At 38.1% G+C, this 23901-nt stretch overlaps 1 protein-coding gene across 1 annotated transcript in view; it reads right to left on the minus strand.

Annotated features, from left to right (window-relative positions):
* LOC136866737 (trypsin-1-like) overlaps nt 1-20157 on the minus strand; it is a 97171-nt gene extending 77014 nt beyond the window's left edge. The window contains exon 1 of the mRNA XM_068226827.1: nt 20040-20157. Within this exon, the coding sequence (XP_068082928.1) occupies nt 20040-20157 (118 nt within the window). The remainder of the gene's footprint in view (nt 1-20039) is intronic.
* Nucleotides 20158-23901: the final 3744 nt, after the last annotated feature.

Raw genomic sequence — 23901 nt, forward strand, 5'->3', positions numbered from 1 at the left:
CGCACGTCCGTCACCTTTACACCTCACCGCTGCGGCCCTCAGCTGATCAACTGGACGTTGCTCTGCCGTCTGCAGGCGGACTTCACATCCAGTGGCTCCTCTAGCTTTCTCCCGGCGTCTGCCCACGGGCGATGATGAAAGTTGCAAGCGAAGGAAATATATTCAGATTTATTTTGGGGAAGAAGCTGCAGGCATACATTCAACCACGTACTCGTTTCGCTCTCACTGAAGGAAGGTGGAGGTGGACACAAGGTCGCACAAGTAGGTTTACTTGTCAAGAGGAAAGGGAAACTTGAGAAGGGATTGAGTTGGTTTCACTACACCGCTTTCGTTACTAGGACAACAATGTACACTCCTAACGGTTCTTAGTAAATATATGTTTAACAGGAGAGTTCAGTCTACACAGAGTAGACACCAAACTCCTCCTTGAGCTATTAACATGGGCGGTTACCAGAAATACCTGACTTCCCAGTGTAGAAATGCCATTCTTAATTTCACCATTATGCTCTGACTGAAAATTGTTTAGACCTTTCACTTTCAAAATTACAAGATAGTGTTCTGATGTCGGCATTTAAGAGTTTTGAAACACAGAAATCTGTAGACTATCAGTAGATATCTTGGTGCAATACATAACCTCATCCCAGGTTGGAATTTCAGCGCTTTCGCATATGTCAAAACCAATAGTAGCTGAAGGAATGTTATGAACATCGCATTAAACATAGCAATTTCACCTGCTAATGATTTTCCAAGTTCTATTTTAAATCCATCACGGTGTTTCTCCAAACGTTCCTCTGGTATTTTCGTCTACATTTACGAAAAAATCTTAATATTTATACTAAGTTTATGTTATAATTTAGACAGTTTTTCAATCCTCACAGCAACTCCTCTCAGGTAAACTAACAAGGACTGTTAACCATACATACCAAGTTTCCCAGTGTAGAAGTATATTTTCCATTTCACGATTTTGCTCAGACTGAGTTAGACCTTTCGCCTAGACAACTACGAGATCGAATCCCAGCAAAGACAGATGACATTAAATTGTGCTTGAATGTGAGAGACTTGTGCCACTATATACACTAATACGTTAAAGAACTTCTCCCCAGTGTGAACTTCCAGCGTCTCTTAAATTATTATTATTATTAATAATAATAATAATAATAATAATAATAATAATAATAATAATAATAATCTATGGTCTCAAATATTGAGTTATAGATGTTCGAAGTGGTGCTGTCTAGCAATGAAAGCGGAATTTTACTTCCCGGTTCCTATCGCTGAGTTAATTACTTTGTCGGATGATACTATGTGCGCCACAAGATATCTGTAACATGCCAACATGACGTGAAGAGTATTAATTTATTGTAATCATAAATAATACATGTCCACCTCTGTGGTGTATTGGTTAGTGTGATTAGCTGCCACACTCGGAGACTCAAATTCGATTCCCGGCTCTCCACGAAATTTGAAGAATGGTACGAGGGCTGGAACGGGGTCCACTCAACCTCGGGAGGTCAACTGAGTAGAGGGGGTTCAATTCCTACCTCAGCCTTCCTCGAAGTGGTTTTCCGTGGTTTCCCACTTCTCCTCCAGGTAAAAGCCGGGATAGTACCTAACTTAAGGCCACGGCCGCTTCCTTCCTTCTTCCTCGTCTATCCCTTCTGTTCTTCCCATCTCCCACAACGCCCCTGTCCATCATAGCAGATGAGGCTGCCTGGGTGAGGTACTGGTCTTCCTCTCAAGTTGTATCCCCCCGACCAAAAGTCTCACGCTCCAGGACACTGCCCTTGAGGCGGTAGAAGTGGGATACCTCGCTGAGTTCTAGGAAAAAACCAACCGAAGCCGGTAAACGTACTAAGAAAGAAAGAAAGAAAGAAAGAAAGAAAGAAAGAAAGAAAGAATGCATGCACTTAGTTCTTCTCAATCCTTGTCCGGCCCCATCATTGCATCGCCGAAAACATTCGATATGATAGGGCCAGGTTAAATTCGCCAACCTTGTCTACTAGGGTTCATGATAGCGATGCTCTCTTTCGAAGACTTTTTTTTTTTTTTTTTTTTTTTACGGTTTCCCTATAACCGCGTAATCTTCGCTGATGCTATGTGGGAATCCAAACAGCATCTGATCTGATCAAACAATATTACGTGCGGGGAAGAAGGAATAGTTTCAACAGTCAAGCAATCATCTTCAGGCAAAAAGAAAGGTATATAAAATTCCTGTACATCGCGGAGATCCCATTTGTACATCGCTTAATTTGCAGAAAATTGATGATTACTGTATTACATAACAAGTAATTTATTTGAAAAACCTTTACTATGGATGTCTTAATTAACAGTTCGTATCCTTATTGAATGAATAACATTCCTTTAAACTACCATATATCCAAGGTTCTTATTTCCAAAAATAGGTCTAAGGGAGCTAATAACATAACGTGATATCTTGTTTAGAATTTAAACGAAAATGCAGACTCATGTAAGCAATCTTTGATTTTATCATGAAACGTTTTAATGGAATTGTTTGCAAAACAATTTAATTCATACTTTACATAGCACATTAGAGGACCTTGTATGGTGGTTAACAAGTGTTTCATCTTATTACACATTGGGAATATGGTGGGTGATTTTTCATGCTTCCCAGTCTTCAAATAATGGCCATGTACCTTAATTATTGGCATGTCTATTATCATTCGAGTTTTGGCCTCTTTCTACCCCAGCGAATCCGAAATCCTATGAAGGATGGTGTAAAGACAAACATATATCAAAGAAAATACATTATATTACTTGTTTTTTTTTTTTTTTTTTTTTGAGAAATAAAAGGCAGAATTATTCTCTTGAAAAGTAGTTCCTTATCGAACCAGTGAATCTACTGCTACTAACCTTTAACATTTCAGTGCCTTTAAATTCGAGTATGGTCGGGAGCGTGCTGCACATTGTTGCGCGTATCTGTATGTCCTGTGGCAATCGTAGCGTTCAGAACGTTCTGCGTGTATGTCGTGTGGCTGTTGTAGCGCTGAAATTCCAACCTGGGATGAAGATATATATTGCACCAAGATATCTACTGATAGTCTACAGGTTTTTGTGTTTAAAACACTATTAAATGCCAATATCAGAACAGCTATCTTGTAATCTTGAAATTGAACGATCTAACCAATTTTCAGTTAGAGCATAATGGTAAAATTGAGAATTGCATTTCTACACTGGAAAGTCAAATATTTGTGGTAACCTCCCATTTGAACTTAAAACCAAACCACAGTGACCATTTGAACTCTAAGAATTGTACCCTATTTTTAACCTTTCAGCAATACCATTTTTGGAATATGTGCCACTCATGAGACTCCAGTCAAAGCCCTTTAATTGTACCGTATGTATATATCTCGTATGACATAATGTTGACATACAGCATAGATTTTTGAACTTGACACCATAACCCCAGTGACTCTTTGAACTCTGAGAACGGTACCCTGTTTTTATTTTAGCAATACTGTTTTTGGAAAATGTGTCATTCATAGGACTACAGAAAGACAAAGCCCTTTATTGTACCATATGTAAATATCATAATATTATGTATTTTAATAGAATAGTGGCATTCTTGTTTAATTTTAGTAGTGTTTTATCTGCACTCTAAGAACGATACCCTATTTTAAACGTTTTAGCAATACTGTTTTTGGAAAAGGTGGCATTCATAGGACACTAGCAAGTCAAAGCCCTTTATTGTACCATATGTAAATATCATAACATTATGTATTTTATTAGAATAGTGGCATTCTTCTTTAATTTTAGTAGTGTTTTATTCGGCACAATCGCTATTAAGCAGGTTCATCAACAGCTGATGATGACCTATTTACAGGTCGAAATCGGTAGTCTTTTAATGTAAATAATTCTAGACACTTTGTAAAAAAAAAGTATTGATTAGATGGAAAACTCATCCTTCATATTTGTGTGCTCAAATTATCAATACGGACATGAAGCTGATATAGTATGGTGTGAAAGTGACAAGATTGCAGATTTTACCTCATTCATCTGTGCAGTTCAGAAGAAATTCGTTAAACCATTCACTGTAATAGTGAAGGAAGAGTATGCGTTGTTTATGAAGGTGGATGATGAGTCATTAATTAACGTTCCAGCAGTGAGTTTTAATGTTTCAAGTTCATTTGCAGTTCAAGTGATCCACGAAAGTGTGTTTGCCTACAGAGCATGTTAGGTTTATATTGGAATATGATGCTTGTGAAGACCTAAAATGTGACAGATGGACGAAGTTTGACACGTTGGTAAGTCATCGCAAAAGTTATTCTGATGATAATATTGGTCTCACTGAAAAACTTTCTCTTTTCACAAACCCTTAGAAAAATGCACTTGCGTTAGACTGTGAGTTTAATGCAGAGAGAACTAGTAAAATAAAATGTGTCCTGGAACAGTTAGAGCTCTATAATATAACTAATAAAATAAGATACTCTCCAGAACTATTGATATGGAATGCGACATTCTTTTATTGTACCAAACGTTGATAAGACATTTGCTGTTTTAAGTGAAGTGGCTAATATTGATGTTGTACGGGGTCAGTCTGTAAAATTACAACTACTGAGGCCAAATTTTCAGACCTTAAAGAGTTGTTTCATTCAGAGAAGAGATTGTTGCTAAAAGTGACTACAAATTTATCTAGAAAGGCTCTGTATCCAACAACAACAATAGAGACATAATATATCATTAGCAGTAAAGCCGCTGATCATAATAATGTTGCTGGTAGCACAATACAGTTTCTAAAATTAATTCAAAAGTGGTGGTCAGTCTGTAATGTACAGCATCCCATAAGAGGTACATATACCAGAAATGACGATACCAGTCCAATATCCTGATGATATGAAACATTCATTCCTTACATGTTTAGAAACAAACATAGACTTATGGCACATTTAATAAACAGATGGAAGGCTGACAAGTGAAACATATACTTACCTCAGTGATAGAACTGTGTAAATATATATTCAATAATTACCACTGGTTTTATGTGCTTACTGCCAAATCGCAGATAGACAGTTTGGAGGGGAGATTTGGTGTCTACAGGAAATTGAGTGATTGAACTTATAATGCTTCTGTGGAACAAATTCTTGAGTCTGAAATAAAGATTAAAGTGTTAGGTGTATTGAAGATGACGTCTGCGAAATTTGGTGAATTTTCTTTTGATGGAATTATTGATAATTTCGATGCGTTAGAGCCTGTAGTAGAGGAAGTAGTTCACATCACAGTTTCCCTTGAAACACTGCGGATTTTGGTCTGCATTGCCAGTTACACCAGTATGCAAGTGATTGAAATATTAGGTAAAAAGTGTGATGTCTGCGTTGAAATGTTGCAGACTGAAAACGAATTGCTTGTGAATAGTGACAAGGAAGTGATGATGTATTTTAATCCAGTGAAAGAGGTGGTTTTAAGTGTCCATTGTTGATGGTCATGTCCTTGTGTTGTAACGTGTTCAGACTTTTCCAGGTGTTAATTAGTGACAGTTACAAACCAGAATTTCTTAAGTTACAGAGTCAAAGAGAGGCACTGGTAGTGTTAGGATTTCAGTTAACTGAGAGCAGTGTATGTAACCTTGATCAGGAGTGTCAGTGCAGTATGAAGTTGAAAACGATGATTAAAAAGTGCATTGTTAGCAAATGCTTTCATCAATAATTATTATTTTTCTTATAAAAACATTCTTAATTGTATATTTCAAATAGGACTAGGCTGATGAATGTGCATTTGTTGAGAATGTATTCCATTGTCCTGAGTAATTTGTATTTTTCTTGTAATATTTTGTGCTTTTGTGTAATTTACCAACGAATGTTGGTTTAATTTTGTCATTTTCAAGTGTACTATTTTCTAACTATCGAAACATGATTTGTATTTTATATACTAATTCTTCTTTACGAAGATTATGTACGTTATCGGCGTTAGTTATATTATTAGCAATTAATGTCCAGCTGCGTCCCACAGCAGACAGGGTCCAACGTATCCGCCATGTTGGATTCCGCATTAATTCTTTCATGTCTTCTTTTATTTCTTTTATCCAGACAGGTTGTTGCTTTCGTTTCCAAAGCTTTTCCAAAATTCTGCGTATTAACTGGTCTTGAGGTGTTCTCAACAGATGACCAAAGAACGATATTCTCTTCTTTCTCATGAAATCCGTTATAGATTCTATTTCCTGATATACTGCTGAATTTTGGATGATGCGCCATTCTCCTCCTTTTTGGTACTTCTTATGAATACATGTTCTTACTATTCTTCTTTCTATTTTTTAAATTTTATCTATGTTATTCTTTTGCTTTAGTTTAAATAATGTTTCACTTCCATAAGTTATTTCAGGATTGGACTACAGTCTTAAAATGTTTCAATTTTGTATTTATTGACAAACATTTCTTGTTGTATGTATTTCTGGTTACTTTTTGGGCTCTGGATAATTTATTCGTTCTCTCTGTCCAATAAATTTTTTCATTTAAATTGTACGTTATAGTTTCTCCAAGATATTTAAACTGTTTTACAATTTACATTTCTTTCCCACATATCAGAACACTGCTTATTAAAAGGGGATCTATTGCCATTATTTTAGTATTTTTAATGAAATTGTAAATCCTATTTTCCAGCAATAGTTTGGAGACTTATGATTTGATTCCGAGCTTCAATAAAGTTATTAGCTAGTAGTACCAGATCATCTGCAAATCCTAAGCAATTTAGGTTAGTTTCATCTTTAGTGTATCCAATTTATTTATTTAGTTATTTATTTATTTGTTTATTTATCGCAAGACTTTTAGTGCCGCGAGTGTCTGAAGACATATTCAGCTCGTGGTGCAGGTCTTCCTATTTGGCGCCTATTTGACCTGCGCGTCTGGATGTGGGATAATGATGATGATGATGTTGAAAAATGAGGTAAGGAGAAGGTGCAACCCGGTGTTGGCACGTAGGCTAATCCTATCAAATAATGACAATAAGTCTGCAGGTAGTTTACATCCTCATCCGACGAACGAATCATCACCAACAGCGTCATATGAACTCACTCCACATGAACACTGCAGAGTGGTTTGGAATTGACTCCAAGCTTTCGGCATGCAATCTAGTGATTATAAATTTTATACCCTTCCGACCAATATTCTGATGGTGAAAAACCTGTTAACTGTGATGTCAGACCATATTGACATTCTTGAAGGTATCTGATATTCCACATAGGTAGGATATCACATAATTTAACTTTGATTATTGCTTTTATTTTTGGAAGTGCACTAGCGCAGTGACCTTGCCATTGGACTCCCAACCTGAGAGCCCAAGGTTCAAATCCCAGTGAGTTTTGGGTGGAATGTTTTGAACAGGAACAAAGCATGGAACTGGAAAGTCGTCCAGTCAAATCCAAAATAGAATCAGAGTGCCAGGAGAAGAGAACGAAGTGTGCGTCAAAGTAAGTTATGTACGAGTATTAGCTTAATTAAAATATTGCTAAATATGAAAACGGTCAGTTTGTGAAAGAGGGTCTCATCACTGCTGAGGAAATTATGTGCCCAATAAATATTTAAAGAATCAACTTTGTCTGAGGTAAATGTAGCACATCATATCTAAAAACTTGCCATTGAGATTGAAGGAACTTAAAAGACGAGCGGTCATCGGTACGTATTTATGTCAAATTCACTTGCCTTCAATGAGGACACAAATATTAAGGTTAGAGTACTACTGGCTTTGTCCGTGGCATTGATCAACAATTCAGTGCAACAGAAGAAATCCTAGCACTCGTAACTATGAACGATTTGACTGGACGACTTTCCAGTGCCAGAATGTTGTCCCTTAGGAGTTCTTTTACGTAACGCTAAGTCTACCGACACGAGTGTGGCTTATTTTTGCACTTTGAAATATAATCGAACAGAGCCGGGATTGAACCCACCAACTTAGACTCAGAAGACCGAAATTTCTGCATCTGAACCACTCAGTAAGACATTTTAAAATGAAACATCCACTTATGACCCCAGAGTTCACTCAGCCTACAAGAAAAATAAGTACAAAGTTAATATCTGAGATCAGAGGTGTGAGAGAAGTAATAACCGAATGACGTAGTCACTGGCTTCTCACCAAGTTGGCCGTGGTTCGAAACTCGGCCAGTACATGTGAAGCATTTTTACTGAAAAGACACGTCCTTCAGGTTTGAATTCTACTCTAAGCTGAAGATCTCGTGGCTGTAGGCGAGACATCCTTAGTCTCTTGAGACTGCAAGCACGCTTTACCTACGAGTCACCGCGTTTAGTACACGGGAAGCATTTACATTCCACTGCTTCATGAATCTTCATTGCCCGCACCTAGAAGACAATCCTTTCATTCCTTCGCTTTTTAGAAACAATCTGATTGTATGGAGTGAATAAATTACTTTTTGCTTTGTACTCCATTCCACGTAATGTAGAGGACATAGTAGCTGTGGCTGGAATTGGAATCTCAGCTACTGCACGTAGGATATTTCAGATGACAAGTCCCGTTCCTAGGTTTTGATTCCACGCAAACCTTGAGATCGCGTGTCTATGTTCACATCAATAGTCCCATGAAACTAGAAGCTTCTCTTTCATACGTGATACTGAGGTTAAGTACAGAGGAAACCTTTATTTTCCACTGTTTCCACCTTCATTGTCGGTACCGAGGTGACATTCCCTTCTTTTATTTTTCATTTGTTCGAAATAATATACGTCTGTAGTTTCGTTCTAGTACTGGGTCGTCCAGCTCCTTGACTGAATAGTCAGCGTTGTCGCCTTCGGTTAAAAAGGCCCCGGTTTCGGTTCCCGGCCGGTCGGATATTTTAACCTTAAAGGGTTATTTGCACTGACTCGGGGACTGGGTACTTGTACTGTCCCCAACATTCTTGCAACTCACAGACCACACATAATGCTATCCTTCGCTTTGAAACTCGCAGTTCCCATACACGGCAGATGCCGGTCACCTTCGTTTGAGGTCTGCATCAGTCGAGCCGAACATATCCTCGAGCACTCCCGACACTAAAAGCCATTGGTAAATAAATAAATAAATAAATAAATAAATAAATAAATAAATAAATAAATAAATAAATAAATAAATAAATAAAAATAAACAAGTACTCGCAAAAATATCATAAATGATATTGCAATGAGGAAGGTCCAAAGAGTCTACCTAAATAGTTTTCGAGATCATAATTATGACACAATTATTAACTGGCCGTGCATTCGCCATTTTGTAGTGAAATCGGAGCTCGGAGCGTACGGTAAAATTAATATAACTCGGGACCTTGCCGTAATAGGACTACCGCAAGGTGTCGTTCGTCTTATCCACGCGAGATCCATCGATATTGGTAAAATTATTTGTGAGAAAACATGACAAGTGTGAGAAAAATTGTGTCTTCTTCCACCTTTCCCCGTCTTTATATAGGATCGCTGTGTTTGATGAGCTTCGTTTAATCTTCTCTATCCAGTGCCCACTGCTCACGTAGGTTTTTTCCTTCAGTTCCCCACATCTTCTTTTGAGTCACCCATTCTTTCATTTACTTTCAATCTCCATCACCCTCTTCCCCACACAAATCCTCCTCTCTTCTCGTGACATGGATAAACCATCGCATTTGTGCCTCTTGAATGATCCCCGCTCTTTCTACAACTTTTACTGTCCCTCTGATGTGATCGTTTCGGACATGGTCCAGTCTGATTACTACACACATCCGTCTCAACATATTCACATTAACCACTCTCATTATATTGATATGTCTTTTATTCAAAGGCAAGATGATATACAGTGAAATTTCGATACAGCGATACCGCGTGGAGAGAAGAATATATTGCTGTGGACGGAATTATCGTTATTAAAAGGAATTTAGAATAACTGGCTCTCACGTCAATTGGTGAATGTTAGTAACATCTGAATATTGAATTACATTGACTACCTGACACGTCATATTATTCAATTCCCACCAACATGAGGTTTGCCACACAGAAACACCAAAAAATAATACCTTTGTTCAGCAGAGTATAGTCATATCGACCATGTAATTTTAATTTCTCGCACATAATTGTTGTTCTCACTATCCAGCACTACACTACTGTAAATTACGATAGTTAAAGAAATCTGAAATGACAGTCTATTTCGTAAATCTCTTCGTAGACAGAGAATTCACAGTTACAGTTACACCATTTCTCGAAATGTGCAACTGTGTGTCAAAACGCTATAATGAAGGGGCTATTTTAGAGTTAAGCAGCTGTCCGATAGCTACAGTGCTGTCATTGAAATTCTTCTCGTATACACACTAGTTATAACTTCCTGAAATTTCATAGCTGTCCAGTTCCCAGAGCTGCTCAACCGACACACCCCTCAGGCAATTACACAGCTATAAACACTCTTACTTCCTATTCTTACACTATAGAAAAATTCAATCTTAGTATGGCAGTAACAAATGTTCCTAATTAATTCTGTGCGTGGATTATCGTAATACGGGAGGAAGACACATTGCCTGGGTCTGAAAAGAGTGATTTATCGTTAACGAGAGTATCATTAAAGTAAGATGCATTTTATATTGAATTAATGACGGGAATGGAATATTTTATCTTTGCAGAGGGGATTATCGATCTATGTAAATTTCACGGTGTTGGTGACGTAATCTGAGACTGGTATCTACATGTTCTTTGAACTGTTGTTTATTTATTTTGCATCTTGCAGTTCTTATGTTTTTAGTAGTGAATAAATATGGTTCTGCATAAAACATTTTTTGGTCCTCGAAAAAGCCGGATTTTTCTGAAATCTGGTTAGAACATTGAGTTTTTATGTTATGTGAGCAGTGTTATTTTCTTTACACTGTATGTAACAAGATTTGTGAGTGTTTGCTGATAAACCACTAAATATTTCGTGATGCGTGTGTTCAGTGAAGATTCGAGAGATTGAACCATTGTGTGACGTCAGCCTGTGATATATAATCATTGATATCAATGTATGAATAGAGTTTTGTGAATACAATCAACGACCATTAGTGGGGGTTGGACCGATTGGCCAAAGAGTACTACAGCCACTACAGCTCCATACGAGAAAATGTTTGAACGGGCGAACGCCAACACCTCCTAGATATATAAGGCCTCACAACTGTTCTGGGAATATACTGTGACGTCAAAATCGGGAGGCAAGCTTGAACCTTTTCAGTAATGACACAGCAATGAGTTTGGCCCTGTAACGCTGAAATTAGAAGAGATTTAATTCGTTTAATGGTGCCAATTGTTAATACCGTTGTACGTAATGGTACTGATGTGTTGCGTACTCAACTTTAAGGAGAATTCCGGCAGTGATAACGAAGTGCATGCATTAAGTTTACGAAAGACGAGGTTATGCGGCAGATATGTTTACGTGCAATTCCAAGACAAGACTACAGATTTACTAATAACTCAATGGTGAGTAACTATTATTATTACATTCTCACACAATCATAATGAGTATAGGCCTATGACGTATTTAACTACACGCAACAGCTGGTGATATGTAGGCATATTTACTCTTCAATGATATAAGGTTATGTTAGATCACAATCATGGGATACATTATTTCAAAGGTATTATTATTATTATTATTATTATTATTATTATTATTATTATTATTATTATTATTATTATTATTATTATTATTATTATTATTATACGCATTAAAACATACCACCTGCAGGAGCTGCTGGTGTAGGCCGATTCACTCTGTAAATGCACGAATTTCGCTCACGGTGATACATTATTTTACAGGTATGCCACAGACATTTCAAAGTCGGTGATATTTTATGGGAAGTAACTGGTACTGATCCTGCCAGAATGTGACTATAAATATGATGGGCAGTTTGAAAAGATATAAGCCACTGCTGTCTCTGACAATCATGGTCTTGGAAGAGGAGTGGTTAAAAGAACCAGGCAAAAATGTAGAATAGAAAGGAGCAATAAAGAGAGCCATTGAAGATAGTACATATCTCATATACAGAATTTCAACACAGCTGAAAAGTACAATAAACACGTTGTTACCTGATGGTTGTTGTACTGTGATGAAGGGAACGTAAGTAATTTTTCTGTACGTCGATACATCAAGGCAACCATACTGCATGGCATATGTAATCATCTTATAAGACATGGCCTTCATTCTAAACGGGTTTTATTAAAGTAAAAAATATTTCTAATGAATATGTGGACAAAATTACTAATACAAATGCGGTATATTCTTTAGTTACAAAACATCATAGCTGCATCACAAGGAATGAGTGTAACAATGTGTAGAAAGATTCAATGAATAAGTTAATTCTAGTCCTAGTTGGTGAATTGGACACCGAGGATGATGTCCCCACAGTTAATTTAATAGCCATAGTTAAAATATTTCTTAGTTCATAAAGGAGTATGTGCATGATTTTCTTGTTATTTGTTCAACCTTCTGTCTGATATCTCCTCATGTTTACACATTTATGGCCGACCCCGTGGTGAGGGGATATAATGCCTGCCGCTTACCCGGAGGCCCCGGTTCGATTCCAGGCCAAGTCAGGGATTTTTACCTAGATCTGAGGGCTGGTTTGAGGTCCACTCAGCCTGCGTGTTTACATTTGCGAGCTATCTGACGGTGAGATAGCGGCCCAGGTCTAGAAAGCCAAGAATAACGGCTGAAAGGATTCGTCCTGCGGAACCCAAGACACCTCGTAATCTGCAGGCCTTCGGGCTGAGCAGGATCAAGGCCAAGCCCTTCAGGGCTGTTGCGCCGTGCGATTTTTACAAATTTATGAGACAGTAGCAATTTAATGTTGCCACAATATGTCAATACTTTTAAAAGAGTAGGCTCCAGTCCGAATGGTAGTCCAATATTAGGTTAGAAACTTACATACTTTCTGGAATACATAAAGGTTTCGAACAGAATTACAAATTAGTAACATCGATGGTAGGTGAAATTCTCATAACCATACATGAACTTCAAGGGAGGAAACATTGTAGGCTCATGTGCATATACTGCCAGTGATGCTACATCAGCTTAGATGTTAGGCCTATGCTAATATTATACGTGCTAGTTTTCTTTTAAGATCACGTAATGCCTATTTAAATTGAAATATGTTTGTAACATTCTGTTGTGATGTTAGCAATTCGGCCTAAGTGAGTTAACATTGCAAAATGCTGTCGTGTTTTACAACTGTCTGCTGTTTATCTTTAATGGCAGAGTCACTAAAATACGGTAACAACGACAGTATAATTCAATATCCTTCAAATTTGAAACGCTATTTGTTAGTAAATAAATTATTCCATTGGAAAAATATTAAAATCATGTCTGTGTTTAACTATGTTCCGCGTTTCTCTGCATTGCCATCGCCTCCGTAGCGTGACGTCACTACGCTGTTGTTAGGCCTTATTATCTAGGAGGTGTTGCGAACGCAGAGCCATCAGACATCCGTAGTAGTTATATTAGCACCACGGCCGACTGGATCCCTCGCTGCGCTCCTAACTAGAGCGACGCATCAAGTCGGCACTGATTAGCACTGAATACGTGAGTTAATCTGGTTTACTCCTTGTTTTTTAGTACTATTTCTTTTCTACAATGGAAGAAGCTCATAAAAGAGCCCTTGTCAAAAGATGAGCCACCATCAAGGCCCGCGTAACTAGAATTTGTTAATAATGTTCTGTGGACTCAATTCTTAACGACATAAAAGTAAGAGGACGCCAATGAACCTCGTGATGAAAATCGAGAGGGATTTGAAGAATTCTATTTCGAGCTGCAGTCAAAGATGAAAATATTACCAAAAGTCAAACCGCTGTCATCTGTTAGTGAAAGAAGTAACATAACAATAATAGTGATCTGAATTTGCCTGCCATTTCTCCTCCTAAATTTAATGGGCCACTGTCAGAGTTATGCATTTTCATGACACGTTTAAAAGTGTAGTAATTAATAACGATGCCCTGACATATATTCAGAGGTCCCGGTACCACTATTTATTGTGCTTAGAGATGAACCACATATGTTGATAGAGATTTTTTCAGTTACACAAAATAACTTGAAATTAGCATGGGAATTGATCTGTAACCGATACAACAATCCTAGGGTGATTCTGGATATGCATGTCAGACAGTTGTAATCGGTGCCCTTTGCCAAGAGTAATTATTCAAAGGAGCCGAGGACACTAACAAACCAAACATGCAGTAATTTAAGTGTCATTGAAGTAATGAAGATCCAAACGCCTTGCATGAAATTATAATGTCGCATTACATTTTATAACGAATTCGTGTTAGTCTTAGAAAACAATGGGAGGTCAAAACCTCAGGCAACCCTATTCTAGATTGAAAGAATTAATATAATTCCTTGAAAGTAGTTGTTGAACTTTAGAGCTAGCCAGTACTAATACACTAATGAATGAGAGACAAACCCAAAGGACCAGATACAGCAGTAGTAAGAAGGAAACTGTACGGCAAGGCTTTGTGACCATATCATCAAGGTGTAATCTCTGTAATGCACCTCATCACTTATTCCAGTGCTTAACATTTATGGATATGGATATGGAGACTAATGACAAAATGCAAACCGTCTAAACTTTGTTAAAATCGTTTGAGGAGTGGTCATCAAACCAGCCACTGTTCCTCTCGAAATTGCAAACTGTGCAACAAAAAGCATCATGCACTATAACGTTACTATACAAAGATACTAGCAGCATTGCCCAACAACAATCATATTGTTCTTTAAAGGGAAATTACCACACCTGTGATGTTTTGCTATATACTGCAATCATTAGAGTTACTGACAGCTAAGGTCGCGCTCATGACTGTCGCATTCTTCTGGATATTGCCTCGCAGACGAACTTCATGTCGAGAAAGCTTGCTGTTACATTAGGATTACCTCTCAGTCAACTCCACGTTCCTATTTAAGAAATTAGCAACTCCAGAGCTATAGAGTCATCACACATTTGCCAACTTCATATTTCATCTATTATGCATGATTATAGCCGCCACATTTTTTGTTCAGTTTTGCCTACAATTACTGCACAACTTTCTTCTTCTCACATCGACTGTATGGATTGGCATTTACCCTCTGACATTACTTTGGTAGATCCAGGATTCAACGAACCAGGAAAAAATGACCTACTGTTAGGAGATGATGTATTTCTTGAAGTTTTACGTTCAGGCAAGTTTACCCAAGAAGGACATCCTACCATTCAAGAATACAATATTTAGCTGGGTGCTGGCAGTTTGCATACCTACTGAAAATATAAGTCAGAAACAGTCTGCTGTCATAAGAAGGTGGAAAGTTTTTGGCAACAAGAAAAATTTAAAGGTACTTCAATCTCTCAGGAGGAAATAAGAACATTTTATGAAGCACTCAACGAGAGACGAAACGGGAAGATATGCGGTGAAATTGCCTTTTCAAATCCAGCCAAGTCAACTTGGAGATTCTTTCAACAATGCCATGCATTGTTTACAAAATATGGAAAGGAGACTGAAGCCCCAATCATCCATCAAGAAATCCTAAGTTGAGTTCATGGATGAATATACTGAATTAGGTCGCATGGAACCCGTTGAAGATATCTGGCAGAGGCAATCATCCTACTAAGTGCCACATCACGCTGTGCTCAAGGAAGAGAGTACCACCACAAAATATCGTGTGGTGTTTAATGCGTCAGCTAAATCTACCAATTCTCTGTCATTAAATTACATTCTTATGATAGGCCTAGCAATACAAGAAGATATGTCTGATACAAAGAATTGGAGACATGTTCGTACTCAAGATAACTGTTGACATCATTTCATGTGGAGTTGATCCTCAAAATTTTAAGCTAACTCGGCTGTGGTGGGTGTGACCTTCATGGCGTAAAGAATCTAAAACCACTTGACCAAAATCACAACAAACTGAAGCGAAGGAAGTCCAGAAAGAAAACATGCTAATATCAGTCTGTTTTCCCTGCATTTGCCATGGGAACACCTTCTGAGTGATTTCTCCTTATGGTCAAGATTATTGCGAACATTGGCATATGTTCTAAGATTTATATCCAATTCCAAATGCAGTGATAAAAGACAAAGCCTGAATGGAAGTTGATAACCACATAGCTTCATAAATCTATGAATGTCATTGTCCGTAATGTTCAGCTAAGTTCTAATCACAAAAAATCCAGACGCTGAAGCAAGGCCGTTTAGTTACCGTTGATAACAAGTTAAAATCTCTGCATGCTTTCCTGCATGCAAAGTATGTGCTCAGGGTGGGTGGTACTTTAGAGAAATCACCCAGCGATGCAGACGATAGTTGTGGAAAAGATAGTCCAGCGACTATCCGTACCAACTTCAGCAGCGCAATAAATGGTCTACAAACTAGTCTACGATATGGAACATTGATAATCGTGAAGGAGGACAATTTACCCCCTCTTGCGTGGCAGACTGGGGCAATAGAAGCAGTTCACCCTGGTGCCGATGGGAAAGTCCGTGTTGTACAAACAACATTTAAAATTGTTCTTTAACTTTCAAAACATCCTGAACCATTTTCTAGTTCTTTGTTATTTTGTTTTGAAGTTTTACAGGTTCTGAATATATAAATTGTTCCTAAAATTAGGTGGGCGGCGTGTTGGTGAGGCAATCTGAGACCGGTACATGTTCTTTGAATTGTTGTTTATTTATTTTGCACCTTGCTGTTCTTGTGTTTTCAGTAGTTAATAAACATGACTGCACAAAACACACTGCAATTGAGAAATTTGTGAAAATTTACGAAATATCTTAATATAAAGAGGGTCCAAACCTACCAAAAACCAAATCACATGAAACGAATGAGTGTAAGACAGTTTAACAAACCCGAAATATTCGAGGCCGAGTGTAAAAGAGTGAACATACAGCGTAAGAAAGTCTAAACGGCCGAGGGCCAGAACCACACCTGAGTTCGTCTAGTCTTATGCTCCCATCTAGTCTATGGAGATACATGCGCCAGAAGACACTCAAGACGATGTCATGGAGTCAATGGATTTTGTAAATACTGTAATTTGATTCCACAACATTCATAAGAAGAGGTCCCAGTGAAAACAGGAATCCTCTTTCAACCTAAACTCCACGCATTTACTTATTTTCTAACGCGCACTCTGTACCTCCACGACGTATTCTACGCCCAAAAATATGCAGCAATGGATTTGACACAGTTTCTGCACATTTACGAATGTCTATTTTCCAGTAAATTGTATTGAATATAATGGATAAATTAGATCAGACACGATCCCACCCCCCCACCCCCTCCCTAGTCCGATGCCATATATCCCTGTGGTTAATTTAAAACAAAACGTGAAGTGAGAGTTAATACATTCATCTCTATTTAGGCCAAAGAAACACTCTTAAAACAATGCATGTGCATTACACGCTACGTTGATTTATTTCAACAACCGGTTACCTATCCCCGTCCTATAATTGTACACATTTACACTTTCTAGAAGCGGATGCGTACTGATGTTTGTTTACAAAGCAAAACCTATAATTAGGTTAATCACATTCTGTATCACGATAAAAGAGCCCCTCATCTTCATGCTCAAGTATCACGTTAACTACATACTAAACACATTGTACGTTAATTATATGGTCTTAATGGATTTATTCCAAAGATAGTCACTATCACACTTCATGCAATTTGTCTGGTTTTTGTACGGTAGAAAGATCTAACAGATACTTGTAGCAAGTTCTAAGAACTTTTAAGCGAATTTAATTTTTAACTAATGATCACTTTCTCTTTCGTGGCCATGGTGACTGATCGCAATTTACGTCAGAAGGTAAAAGTGTTCGAATGAGAGTTACCGTATACATTTCAGAGATCTATAGTTCTGAAAGTGGTGGAACTTATTCTTTCATTTAGGCGGTGACACTCAGGGGGGAAAGTGTCATGGGACATGGCAGTCAAGGTAGCGACTGTGGTGTTAATTACAGTTTAGCTCCGGCATTTGCCCACGGTAAAGAAAACTTCGGTTCACTTGGAAGAGCATGAGCTCGATTTCCTGTCAGGAAGTTGAAAAATATGGAAATGAGATTTCTACTTCTGGAAAGGCACATGGCCCTCAGGTTCACTCAGCCTACATTAAAAACGAGTGCCAAGTTAATTCCTGGGGGAAAGGTGGACGGGCATAGAGCTAACCACTCTGTCGCAACTAGTACCTAGGTTGTAGGTACTGAAAAATTTCAGCTTTCACTTCTGCAAGGACTTCGTAGCTTGTACGCAGTTGGCTTTCTTTCCGGCATTTACTCCGAGCGAAAAGTAGGAAACCAAATACCACCCTTCAGTTCTCTCACTTCGAATATTAAAATATCGTGTCCATCAGCCCTGTTTGCATAAAATACTGAAACTTTGTGATCATGCGAGGTTGTGAATGGGAACATATGTTTCTTCAGTGTCTCTACTTTGACGTACACAATTGTAAATGTTAGAAAGTAAGTATCCATTGCCTTGAGGAAAATACCATCTGGTTATTTTGAGGATTTGAAGTGGGAGATCAAGAAGAACCAATTCGATGTTCGTCGACGTATATCGAACCCACCTATCTCTCGGTTCATGGGTAGTGGCCTCGGATTTAATACGCATTCCCACTGGTATTGTTTCGGGAAAACAAATGCGGGAATTATAGCCTAAGTTGTGTGTTATCCTGGAGGGGATTAACCAACCTAACTCCAATTACAAATGAAATTTAACTGCACCGCGCGAGTTGGCTGCACAGTTGGGTCTCGTAACTGTGAGCTTGTAATTGGGAAACGGTTTGTTCGAATCCCACATTGTAGAGCCTTAATGATGGATTTATATTGTTTCTCATTTCCACATCAGGCAAATACTGGGGCTATACCTCAATTAAGGCCGCGTCTGGTACCTTCGCAATCCTAATCCTTTTCCATCATGCCGTCACCGAAAACAATGTGTTAGTGCGACGTTAAACTACTTGCAAAAAATATTAACTGCCCAAACTCCCACAGTCGCTAGTAATGCAACTGGTATAATGTTCGAGCCGTAAGTACATTGTACTAATGACATATATATCTTTAGCACCTAAACTAAGTAAATAACAAAGAACTGTAGGTTGAAAGAGGGGCACGATAGCCGAAAAGCATAGTCACTTGCTTCTCACCAAGTTGGCCGTGTTGTGAGTCCCGCCCAATGGAGGCTACGTATGATTTTTTTGAAATGAAAATAAAATCTTGTTCCTTTTGCTCGGATTCTATGTAAAACTAGACGTCCCATGATTATGAGCACAATGCCAACATTCACGTAAAAATACAAGCTTGATTTTTTTATGTAGGTTGAATTCTGCGAAATTCTGTATGTGAAACGACTGATAAGCAAATACTTCATTATTAGCAAAATGGCCTGGAGAAAGCAAACTATTTTAGAATGGGTTGAAATATTTCCTACAGCAGAAGTAAGACGAACTAAGGTACCTGCATCCCGGCAGCGTCGGTGGTATTAGCAAGTGTTCAAATGTGACACCCCCGTCTCATAATCTCCAACATACAGACGCCCCTTAAAATGTGTAACATCATTATTTATTATGAAATAAGAAGAAAAGTATATGACAGGCCATTAACATCAAAGACCAATTGATAATAACGATTAAATCGACTTTTTTCTTAAAAGGAGTAGAGCAGGAATATTTCTAAGATGCCGAATCACTGTGACATCAGAGTTGTTGTGACGTACCCACGCTTGCCCACAGATGTGTGACGTGGCGGGTCACCTTAATTTTAATATAAATAAATAATATCTCATTATTTCTCCATAAACAATATCCCATGGGCTCCAGCCTTCAAGCTTATGGCTTGAAAACGATAGTTGATAATTAATAATGATAATAATAATACGTAATGAGACTCTAAAAAGTCCAACGGGTGGGGTGACGGATCACTAACCAGTAAGTACAGTAACTTGGAAGTTAAGGATCATTAATAAGAATTTCCGAAAATACAAATTAAAACAATTATTTATTATGATGGAAAACCTGACGTAACGGCGTATTAACGAAATCTGAACTTACGGAAGCAAAATAAAAATTGAATGAAATAAACTCTAAGAACATGAATCACTTGTAGTAATTTATGCCATTAGCTCACCATTTGTAGGCTCTGTTATCTTGATACGATCTATGTAGCATCTGATGTTTGATGGACCTCTCGTACAGGCGACATCATCTCTCCTTGTTGTTTCCAGTCCTATTTCTGATTCATGCATAGTACACTAGCTGTACTACGACTTTCCTGACTTTAACACTTCCTGCGGTACTCTTTACATAAAGTCGTAATGAGTCCTAATTTTAATAGCAAAACTACCATGAGTTACGTTCATGGAGAGAATACATTTGTATTCTTCCGTATTATCGAAATGTAGCGTAACTAAATACATAATAAAATCTCTCCTGCCCTATACCAGTCAAAACCTGTCTCCCGTTGACTTTAACTCTCGTCATTGAGATAACAGGTCTCAATGAGAATAAATTTTGAGTAGTACACTACTCAGATGCGAAGTGAACTAAGTTAAGATCTCCTCCGACGATAGATTAGAATTGTCCTCTCCAGCTCTTGTCGTCGATGCATATAGGTTCCAAAGTCTCCCTTCATCAACCATACCACATGGTCTAGTAAGATCTGATGTACTATCCCGTCTCCTATCCATTGCTGTGAATCCATCATGTTGCTTCATAACGTCCATTCACATAGGTTGAACTTTCCCGCGGAATCAAAGCGTCAGGTAGCGAACTTCGGAAAGTAGGCGTTACCAAGGTTTTAACTGTCTCCTCAGAGTATGGAAGGGATATCGTCTCTCGTAAGCTTGATGACGTACATTTCCTGGTAATGGACAGAAATTAGCCTGCTGACTCCGGTCACCTCACTAAGGCTATTGGAAAATTTACTGCAAGCTGTTAATACGAATGATGCTGAAATACTTTACAAAATAAGTCGTTCGATCAGAATACGTTATATTCCCGATACAAAGAAATGTAATGATAATATGAAATGGATGATTAAAACCTTATATATTTCGTATGTATACTAGCAGAAGTGCCCGTTCGTTGTACGGGTTATCAGAAACTGGATTTAGTTACTCATACTATCGGTGTGACTGACTTCATTAGATATTTATATCACTGGTGTATTTACTTAAGTACTTAGAAATTAATTGTCATGTTTGAAATTATAGTGCAAGTATACTGCCGCTAGATAGTACCACAAATATAAATATAATTGAATGTATTTGTTTGATCCGACATTACGTAACTGTTACAAATATAAGAATAAGATTAGGTCTATATTACTGACGTGCAATCTAGATACATTCATGTAAAGTTTTAGATCAAGTGCTGCAGTAGTTATTCTGTGATTGGCCCTTACATAAACAAAACACACATAAACTTTCTCTTATGATACTAAATAATACACTATTCGTGGAAATAGGTTCAGTAGTTTCATATTTTATCTGCTATAGCTTCCCTATAAAGAATATTTGATGTCGTTTTATTTTGTGGTAGTAAAATACATTGATTTTCGGGAGCTCCGACCCGCGATAGGCCAACATATAGTTGACCATGAGTAAAGCATTCTTTTCGAAAGTCAATCCGTCAAACCGTGGAACTTGTTGATTGTTAAAGCAAAAGATGTTTTCACCGTAAACTGAAGTCGTTTAAACGGAATTGACAAATCGGTAGGGATCATGGGTATCCCAGGAATATGAGCTAAGTAACTGGCTGCAGGGCCGGTTATAATGGTCGCTACAATTATTAAATTGTCCTTCAGTTCCTTTGTAAGTAGCCTCGTTCCATTGCACATGCTAGGAAGGGTTAAATTTCTCAAAAGAATGATTGGCGTTCCGATTTTTAATGTTAATTCATGAGGTGGCAGTCCAGAGGGGTTAAGTGCATTTAAAAATTCCTGTGGGTAATGCACTGCGTCTTTGATATTAGTTACTGTGTTGATCGATGTATACGTTTTGATCTGGCCGGGTACATTTTGTATAATCAAATTGTTTATTTCGTTTACATTATCATTCGTAGATGACACTATTGCTCTAGAACACAGCCAATGAACGTCCCTTTCGTGTAACCTTTCGATGTCAGGGTATACTGCATCTATTAAACTTTCTAAATTATGGACTGTTCGACCCAGAGACTCATCTAGAAGAACGTCATAATTACTGGTTACATTTCGAGAGGGAAAAATTCCTTCTCCAATTTTTAGCAGTTGTTGTGCGAAATTGTTATGTCTGTTTACACGCCTCTTTCCACCAAGATGAGATCTCATATTTGTTCGTAAGTTCAAAATTTGAATCGATGTCCATAGGGAGGACGATTTCAAGCAGGCTTCAATAATATCAGCACGCATCCCTCTGTTAACAACGGGGAGTGTCTGTCGGGAATCTCCAGCAAATACAAAGTAATGCCACCCATTATGGCAGAGGAGTTTCTGAGATCCTTTGATGTTCTGTCCACAGCCTCTACATGTGCTGTATGGCTCATGGTGCATTCATCCCATACATATAATAAATGACGCGTCTTGTAGTAATTTACCAAGAGGCCCATTTTTACGGATTGAGCCTGTGGATCGTTGCTGTAGAGATACGGATAGTAAAAGTTTAAAAGTAGAGTGAGCAGTTTTTCCATCGCGTAAGAGAGTTGCAGCAATTCCTGAAGAAGCAACTGCTATCGCTATCTTTCCTGATTTTCTTATCTTAGCAAGTATTAAATTTGTGAGAAACGTCTTCCCCGTGCCTCCCTGCGCGTCCAAAAAAATAATAGTCCTTTCTTATTATTCACGCTATCTACTATAGTCTCAAAAGCATGTCTTTGATCTGGGACTAATTTTTCCACATTCTCATTAACAAACGCTGTCAATTCATTGGTATTATACTGACGTACCATTGCGTCTGTAGTATTATTATGTGTACGAAGAGAAGACGGTAATCCAAAATCACTTAAGCTTTTATCGTGTAATTCCAATATATTATTTTCTATTTGTATCAAAACTTCGTTATAAATGTCTTCACTGAAAGGTAAAGTGAAGTCTTGATTTTGCTGTCTGATTATGTCTCTAATATCTTCACGTAATCACCTTTGAAATTATGCCATAATTTCAATGGTTCCGATGGCTGACAAAATGAAAGTATGACTACAAACAATTCTCTGAGTTGCGAAAACGAAGCAACTCTCAGAGTATTTTCCTAATGGCCATCGTTTTCGAGCACACCTCTGTCACGGCAAGCTGCTTGATAGGTCTCTTTGACAAACCCGTTTAAAGTTTTTAAGTACTCGAATGAGGTCGGACGGCGTACGTGATGTAGCAACATTCTGAGATAGAAACACTCTGATTGAGAAGGATGTATACCGTAGACTCTTCCTAAAGCGGCTTCCTTCTTTATGCCTGGATGACCAACTACGTCCTCTCCACGCCTCCTTCTTGTAAAATTGTTATTCGCCCATGTATAATATTGCGGGACTTCGTGGTATAGAAGAGTCTTTGCGAATTCATCTTCATTATATAGCTCAAAAAACGCCAGCAACGTCGTGTTACGTGGGTTTTCGGCAACTTGTTGAGCAGTTCCTGCTGAAAAATACATCCTTTGGCCATTCTCTACGTGAACGGCCAAATGCACGACTGTAGGATACCGGTCGTGGATCGGAAGTTCTAATATTCGCTAGACAGCTTCCGATGTACTTATGTACCGGCATTTTAAATAGGTTTCCACTTCGTCATTTGGATTTCTTACGGTGAAAGCAGCTTGGTCTGATCCTTTGTTGATATTTTTACAAATATATTTGATAGCTTGAACGGAGTGGCAGTACTCCACATTTATGTGAGCGTTAAACGTTCTACATAATATCGGGGAAAAAGGGACAATGCACCTATTATCTATAGTGAACCTACTTCCCTTGATATTCAAAGTACCGCTACGACCTCCATTTTCGGCGTCACGGCGAAGGTAAAC

The sequence above is a fragment of the Anabrus simplex genome, chromosome 3 (genome assembly GCF_040414725.1).
Source record: "Anabrus simplex isolate iqAnaSimp1 chromosome 3, ASM4041472v1, whole genome shotgun sequence".
NCBI classification, from domain to species: domain Eukaryota; kingdom Metazoa; phylum Arthropoda; class Insecta; order Orthoptera; family Tettigoniidae; genus Anabrus; species Anabrus simplex.